The 8,796-nt window shown below is 36.9% G+C and overlaps 1 protein-coding gene across 1 annotated transcript in view; it reads left to right on the top strand.

Annotated features, from left to right (window-relative positions):
* Window positions 1-7,204: 7,204 nt before the first annotated feature.
* The window catches only part of LOC140322309 (uncharacterized), a gene marked incomplete in the record, with an annotated part of 7,747 nt that continues 6,155 nt past the window's right edge, over window positions 7,205-8,796 (top strand). Inside the window, 1 exon segment of the mRNA XM_072398888.1 lies at window positions 7,205-8,743. Coding sequence (XP_072254989.1) covers window positions 7,205-8,743 — 1,539 coding nt within the window.

Below are 8,796 nucleotides of genomic sequence, written 5' to 3'. Positions count from 1 at the left end.
AGTTGTGCTTTGATATGCAAAATGAAACAACTGCAGAGTTTGTCCTGGTCATTAAAGAGTTTGCAGAAGAGCTCAGTCTCAGTTGTGTTTAGCAAAAGATTTCCTCTGCAAGTCATGCAAACCGTCCCTCTTCCACTTCCAATCCTCCGTCCTGCGAGGGAGCAGGAAAGCCCGTTAGTTCGTATCTAGGAATAGTCTGTATGTCAGATGTCCTTAACCCCGGGACTCCCTGAATATGTGGCAGACTTGGAACTTGGTTAGATACAGTTGGGAACAACATACCTATGGGGGCCTTCAATAGGCAGTGTAACTTCTAAATATATTTGAAAATGCATTCCAACCAAAGCAAATGGTAATGAAAGGAATAAATCATGCATTGGCACTTTAATGATCCCCAAACGATCGGAACTGTTTCTGCCATTTCTCTAAAATCTGGAATCCGGCTGGTAGTGAGGCGGGTGTACGCGCATACTCGAGTCCAGACCGCGGTAATCCGCGATCGCTGGCCGCGCTTACTTTCACGCTTCCAGCGAGCGCGGATTTCATTGATGAATCAGGGGCTGTATGTCAGATGTCCTTAACCCCGGGACTCCCTGAATATGTGGCAGACTTGGAACTTGGTTAGATACAGTTGGGAACTACATACCTATGGGGGCCTTCAATAGGCAGTGTAACTTCTAAATATATTTGAAAATGCATTCAACCAAAGCAAATGGTAATGAAAGGAATAAATCATGCATTGGCACTTTAATGATCCCCAAACGATCGGAACTGTTTCTGCCATTTCTCTAAAATAACTAGGATTAACATAAATATACCAACCCCAAATCATTTTTTTTTTGTTATTTGGATTGTCATGCTGAATTAATATTACAAAGTATTTAGTATTTATATAGTGCCTGCATATTCACAGCACATTACAAAGTCCATAATCATGTCACTAGTTGTCTCTCAAAGGGGCTCACTATGTAATGTCCCTACCATGGTCTTATGTCTATTATTAGGGGGAGATAACCTAACCACATGTTTTTGGGATGTGGGAGGAAACCAGAGTACCTGGAGGAAACCCACAGAAACCCAGGGGAACCTGCAAACTCCATGCAGATTGATTGTCCTGGCTTGAATTTGAACCTGGGCCTTAGAGCTGCAAAGGCACGAATGCTAACCACTGAGCCACCATGCTGCCCCGATTATAATCACAGAAAGTAAGGCAAGCATGACCCTTAACCAACATTCCCATTTGCCACATCCAATGGTATCACAAAACTATGCCATAACACAGAGTGCCAAATGTAAGAGAAGAACAAATGTTAAAAAAATGTTACCTTGAAACATTAAAATCCATGTAGAAGACCTTATTAAAACAACAGTGTGACATAGGTAAAGTTCCTTTTAATACAATGCATTTTACACCTTAAGAAAAACAATTTGCATCATTTTGATGGTGCTACAAAGACATTTTTTTTTTGCAATTGGATAAGGGAAATTAAAGATCCCTATTCTGTAACTGTTATTCAATTCTGGAAAAGTTATTGATGAAGTTTTTCTGCTTGTTCCCCTCTGTGTGCTCTCCTCTAATATACATTCATGCTGCTTTGAATTATCATAACATATAATGAATGCGTGGTAAAGCATATTTTCTTCAAATCCGACAACTACCTCAGTCCTTTGAATAGGCAGATAATTCTGCAAAAAGCTTCAAATTATATTGTTTTCAGAATTTATAGGGGAGTTTGTAGCCAATGTTAAAGACAATCAAAATGGTGCAAATTGTTAATCTTAAGGTAGAATATGGATTGTACTAAAAAGTATTTTTCCTATGTCATACTGTTGTTTTAAGGTCTTTTATGTGGATTTAATTTTTTTTTGAATAAAGGTAACAATGTTTTATTATTTGCCTTTAAAGTCCTTTCCTTACATTTAAAACTCTTTGTCTTATGGCATAGGTACATCACATAATTGTTAGTCGCATTTAACTGTATTTGTTGAAGATGTTTCACACTTTTCAAGTTGTTTTATCAGCTCTATAAGTGTAAGTAAATGATGCAGGTAGCATTTATATCCAAACAGCACAAACATTGTATTCCTATAAAATAGGTGACCAACTGGAGGAACACCTAAAGTGGGCTAATGTTGCCTCTACAAATTGCAGGAGTGACCTAGCATTGTCAGTCTGCAACAGAAAACAATGCTGCAAGGATCTAGTTGAAAAAAACTTTGCAACAAATTCACTGAAAAAATTGTGTTGTATACCATAAAGAAATTATCCCTAAAAAATCAGTATGTTATTTCTAGTTTATGATAATGGACAGACTCATTGCCTAGGAATACATGGCATTTTATCCACACTAGGCAGTAAGCCCCCCCCTACACTTCCTTATATATAGTTATACTCAGTAATGTATAGCAATGTAGAGTAAGTGATTTTTATTGTTACGCATTAAAAATGTGGTAAACAGACAAAAACAAAAAAGACAGTTTAAATATACATTTAGATGCTAATGTATACATTTATTTATCCTGTACACAAGTGGGCATATAACAAGTGCAGAGTAAATATCATGAGAATGCAATTTAGTTGTTCCCGCATGACTAATACATATGTGTATGACCATATCAGCTCATTGTGAACAATAAAGGAAGAGAGATTAGATAAAGAGTATATTGCAGGGCACAAAGTAACTGTTTTAGATTGTTTGCCAGCTGTTTATTTATCAAAACTTTCACCTAACTTTTCCCACACATTAACTGTATGGAGCACTAGATGCGTAAACGTTTCTTTTTAATATGTTTTTATGTTTACCTGTCTAGTATGCGTCCACTACTTTGATACCAACTTGTATGGTTTTCTGTACTGGAGGGAAGTTTTGAAAAAGGTCCCCAAAAAAGGTTGACATACAGTATATTGACACGGTTATTAACACCCTATGCTCATGGGAAAAAAGAGTGAATGACACTAGGCTTCACTGCAGCAAAAAAGAGTGGCAACTAAAGACAGAGGAGGGAGAAAGGGTAGTCTTGTGAATAGTGTAACTATTGCATTTAGCACTACTGTTTTATTTTTGGGACTGCACGATGCATGAACGAGTACATACAGCATTGTTCTGCTCTATGGAGAGGGGGAGAACGACGGAGCGACACCCCGCTCTCCACTCTCCTCCTTCCCTTGCATTGGGATCGTTCGTCGTCCATGCATCCGCCAGGACAGTCATTCGGACGATGGATGGCGGGCGCTGTACACACGCCAGATTCTCGTCCGATATCGGCCCTGAACCGGTTATCGGGTGAGAACCATTGGACGTGTGTACGTAGATTAAGTAATAGGGTCATAAACAGGCAGATAAAAAGGCCTTAAGGTACCATTTCCTTCCAGTGCTTCCTTATCCTAAATGTCCCTTTCCATGTACTATATCCATATCAGTTGCTCATGGGATATAAGTGTTGTCTTTTTTCTGATTTATTTGTACTGAGCTGGCATTCTTTAAATTGATTAGATGGAAAAGAGAAATGGCCTCAATGGCCATTAGTTGCATGCAGCACTGGACAAATAAAATCTTGTTTAGAGTCACATGTATCCTATTTATATAACAATTTCTGTACAAAGTTCTTCTGTGTCAGCATAGATTTTTTTTTAGTTTACAAGTTTTATTTTTTTATAACTTTCAGAGAAAGTTTTATTAGAATACTTTTCTTCTACTGCTAGAATTTAAGTGCTGTACCTTTATAGAAGCTTTATTTCTAGTAGATAAACTGACATCTATGGCTACAGTTCTCAGGTACAACTGGTTCTCTGAGATACAAGTGGCCACTTATCACACCACTTCCTCTTGACTACGTCACTGATTATTGCATAAATAGGCCTTGTCACAGGGTCCAGGCTCATTGTCATTACGGGAACAGGGGAAGTCAATGGTAACTCTCCAGGAAAATTATTAGGAAAAGGAGGATAAACAGTTTGAGACATGAATCAGGACCATTGTACAATGAAAGTCCAAAGGAATGTGTTTTTTGTGCTGGTAATTCTTACTATACTTCCTGGTGAGTAGTTTTAGTAATTACTGAAATGAACAATTCTAGAATTCATCAGAAATGCAATCATCTTCATGTAATGTTGTTTACCATGGTGTTAGTCTACTAAAAGTTTATTGTCACATCACTAACTGTCATATGTCATTAACGTAGTCCAAGGGCAATTTTGAGGGAAAGCTGATTAACCCTTTTTTTTTTTAAATGTGGGTAGAAACCGGAGTATCCAGAGAAAACCCAATCAGAAACAGGGAGAACATACAAACTCTTTGGAGATAGAGTCCTGGCCAAAATTCAAACCAGCGACCTAGCGTTTCAAAGGCCAATGTGCTAACCCCTAAATAAACCGTGCTGCCCATGCCATTCAATTTTTAAGTTTAAGTATTGTTGCAAAACCAGTGGTACACTTGGAATATAGACCAGACTTTTGTTAATTTCCTTGGGCTACTTTTTCTAGAACCTAAAACTTTAAGTAGACATGTTTGAATTTGTCTGTTACAGATGGGCCGTGGTTTTAGCAGTGTTGGGACTAACTCAATGTTTGATAAACCAAGAACTTTTATTACCAGCTCCACTTGGACTTATGGAGGGTTTATAAGCTCTAAGCACATTTAGCAAGTTTTGTTCGCTAAAGATTTCTCCTTGTGGTGCCAGAAATAGTTTTTTTTTTGTAGAAAGTTTACATACTTTGTGGAACACTATGTGTGAAAAAGTGGAAGTTGTTCAATAAAATGTGTAACAATAACATTTATTAAAATGAGCACCAAATCCTCTTCCATGCATATGAATGATATGATATAACTCATACAATGTTAAAGGGCAGTTTTACACCTTCTGCTTGAGTGTTTGATTTTGTTCAGCTCCCCACGGCTTGCACCTTGCCAAGCATTTGAGGACTCACGCAGCAGTGGTTTAAAATGACACATTTTGACAGCTCACTTATATTACTGCTTACTGCAGCCTCTATTCATTCAATATGTTGGCTGCCACATGTAGTGTCTCTGCATGCGGCTGCTTTTCCTGGCATGAGAAAGCAGTAAATGCACAGCAACCTCACTACCAATGTGAATAAGACCTAAGAATGGACTACTGGATTGAACAATTTTTATGTGCTGGTCGGTATTATTATTATTACATACGGTTTCCTATCAAATTCCTATCAAAGTTGACTTTTGGATCTGGGTCAAACGTTTTAACTGGTGTACTAAATGAAGAAATCATTTTATGTATTTATTTATGTAAGAATAATTTGTCAAAGTGTTTACATGAATCTCATCTTTTCATGCTTTTCATTGAGAATGGTGACAACTCTATTGCTATTTAAATACAAAGTTAAATTACCATCCATTTTTTTCTAAACATTCAGATTCTAATGAGTTCACTTAAACCAAAAATCTAAGTGGATTTTTGTTGTCTTTGTGGAACCTAAAAACTTAAAAAATGTATCTTCATGTCTTTAGATTTAGGAAGTTTTTGACTCTCTCATCAGTGAACCTGGGTTTTCGAGCAAACCTGGAATGAATCTGGTCCAGGATTGAACAAATAGCAAATGACTTTGGGAAATCCATTCCAGGTTTGCAGGATCACCCAGCTTCACTGATAAAAGTGAATATTCTCCAGTCTTGGAGAGCTTTAATAAATCAGGCTTATTGTCTCAGATTAGTTCCAGCTTTTTGCTAGTACTTCCAACAAGTTAAAGTAGGGGTGATGTGTCTTGGCACACACATATAAATATAGGGCTTTTATACATGAATACATATAGGAGTTTTCTAGACCACCTGGATAAATGAAGTGTATTGAAAGGCTGTATATTAGTGGATGTATGTTGTATTGTAATAAAGGTATATAACAAGGGAGTTGTTTTGAACAATATAGTTTGGTCAGCACCCACTAAAAGTGGAGTATTCACAGCATTGAAGCAGGCACCTTTTTAATGACAGTCACCCCTTTTTTCTTCAGTTAGGAAAATAGTAAACATCATTTTTTGCTATGGTTTTGAATGCTGTTCCAACCCCTTCTACCTTCTGTACTTGTTTCTGGTTAGTGAGTTTGTCCATTATAGTGATAAGCCAATATTATGGCTCAGAAGGTAGGAAAAAGTAATCAAGAGCAATGAAAGTGTAATTTTTTGAGCCTTTAGTGTTTGTTCCAGTATAGCTCCTGGTTTACAAGTATTCACACTAGCTTCTATGGTACTGTAAGTGTCTCTTTGGTCGAACCCCACCCCACAGAAACAATTTATACAATGTTCAGTAGGGTTATAGACAGGTCTGTATGCAGGCTGTTCATGTTTCTTCACACCAAACTCACCAATACATGTCTTTATGGAATTGTACACAGGTAAGAGTCATGCTGGAAAAAAACCTTCCCTAATTATTTAAGGTTGGAAGTGCACAATCGTCCACTAGCTTTGTATGCTATATTATAAACCAAACCCTTCACCTGAAGTTAGTGCTAACAGTCAACATACTTTCTGTCTTTAAGGGTATACAACAATCTTTTCATGATGGCATATAGTCTTTTTTTCTGAAACCAGCAAAACCATTAGTATTGTTAGAAACAGGACAACCACCACATTAAAAGTCCAAAGGTGAAGGTCAATTTGCTGAAACAAAAAGTATGCATACATTTTATTTGTCTATAACTTCAACAGTTTATAATAGCATTTTTCACTACATGTAGGATTTGTTCAGGTATTTTAGTTAGGCCCAGTATAAATTATATGTGTTTTGCAAGGTTTGCTATGAGCAGCCCAGTTGATTACCTATCAAAACCAGTTTGAAACTCTCATTTCTTATACATGACAAAATTAATGTTTTTGTAGGCAAGTTAAGAAACTGAAAAATGAAGACTCCAGAAACTTGTACATGGTTTTAGCTATAGTATGACTGTGAAGAGCAAAAATGAATCTAAAATTTAGGATCAATACATTACATTAAATTTATTTATTAAGAATCTACCCTGCATTCAGCTACAGTGAGAACTAGTTTGCATTACAAACTCTTCTGCTAAAAAAAAAAAAATATTCTCCCCACAATAAATTGTTATCTAACTGCATGTTTAAGGTACTCAAGTGAGATTAGTATTTTTTCTATTACCATTTATTGTTTTTTTTCCTCTTAGGAGATGTATAATCACGAGCTATTATTTTGCAATTTACAGCTTTAAACTTTAAAAAATGTTTAATTGTGCAAAAAAAAAAAAGCAGCAATCTTCAGAATCATCTACACCAATTGATACCTCTTCTATTTCAAATCCACAATCCCCAGCATCCACAGGGACATCTCTTACTCCATCATCAGATAAGCAATCTTCAGGACCATCTTCAACAATTGATACCTCTTTTACTTCCACTGAGATATCTAACACGCCATCATCACTCCGTACCTTTTCTACTTCAAATCCACAATCTCTAACATCCACAGAGACATCTATCACTTCATCATCAAGACAGCAATCTTCAGAACTATCTACATTAATTGATACCCCTTTTACATCAAATCTATCATCTGGTTCATCCACAGAAACATCTTTTTCCCCATCATCAGGACAGCAATCTTCAGAATCATCTACACCACTTGATAGTTCTTCTGCTTCAAATCCATCATCTTCAGAATACACAGAAACATCTTTTACTGCGTCATCAGATCAGCAATCTTTAGAACCATCTACCACAATTGATACCTCTTCTACCTCCACTGAGATATCTATTACTCCATCCTTTATTCCATCATCAGTGCAGCAATCCTCAGAATCATCAGCACCATTTTATACCCTTTTTACTTCAAACTTATCATCCCCAGCATTCACAGAAACCTCTATTTCTCCATCATCAGGGCAGCAATCCTCAGAATCATCTACACCAATTGTTACCTCTTCTACTTCAAATTCTCTATCTCCATCATTCACAGAAACCTCTATTACTCCATCATCAGGGCAGCAATCTTCAGAATCAGCTACACCAATTGATACCTCTTCTACTTCAAATCCACAATCCCCAACATACACAGAGATATCTCTTACTCCCTCATCAAGACAGCCATCTTCAGAACTCTCTACACCAACTGATACGTCTTCTACTTCAAATCCATCATTTCTATCATCTACATACATGACTATTACTTCACAATCAGGACAGCAATCTTCTACACCAATGTATACCTCATTTACTTCAAAACAACCATCTTCTACACCCACAGAGACATCTATTACTGCATCAACAGGACATCAATCTCCAGAACTTTCTACACAAATTGATACCTCTTCTTTTTTAAATTCATCATCTATATCACCCACAGAGACATCTTTTTCTCTGTCCACAAACCAGCAATCTTCAGAACCTATTGTACCAATTGTCACATCTTCTGCTCCAAATGCACTGTCCACTTCATCAATTACTCTATCCACAATATTGCAATCTGAACAACCATCCATACCAAATATTTCCTCACCTACTTTAAATGTATCATCTTCAACTTCACCCTCTCCATCCTCAGCAGAGACATACACCAGCTCTGAATTGACTAACACTACTTACATTAGCTCCACGGATGGTCCTCTTTCAGTTTCACCTACAGATTCAACTTCTGTAACTGAATTTATTACAACAACCACAGCCAAATCAACAACAAAACCTAATGAAGATAAATCCACCACGGGCACTGCTACAACCAAAGTATTAACTGCAGAAAGCACAACACCTCTTACTGCAGCAGGTAAATCTTCTTATACATTGATGTATATCTGTCTAATGTGTAGTCTTTTACAGGT

This window comes from Pyxicephalus adspersus, chromosome 2 (genome assembly GCF_032062135.1).
Source record: "Pyxicephalus adspersus chromosome 2, UCB_Pads_2.0, whole genome shotgun sequence".
In the NCBI taxonomy this organism is placed as follows: domain Eukaryota; kingdom Metazoa; phylum Chordata; class Amphibia; order Anura; family Pyxicephalidae; genus Pyxicephalus; species Pyxicephalus adspersus.
The sequence above is the reverse complement of the archived record's forward strand: the minus strand, read 5'-3'. Positions and strand labels throughout refer to the sequence as shown.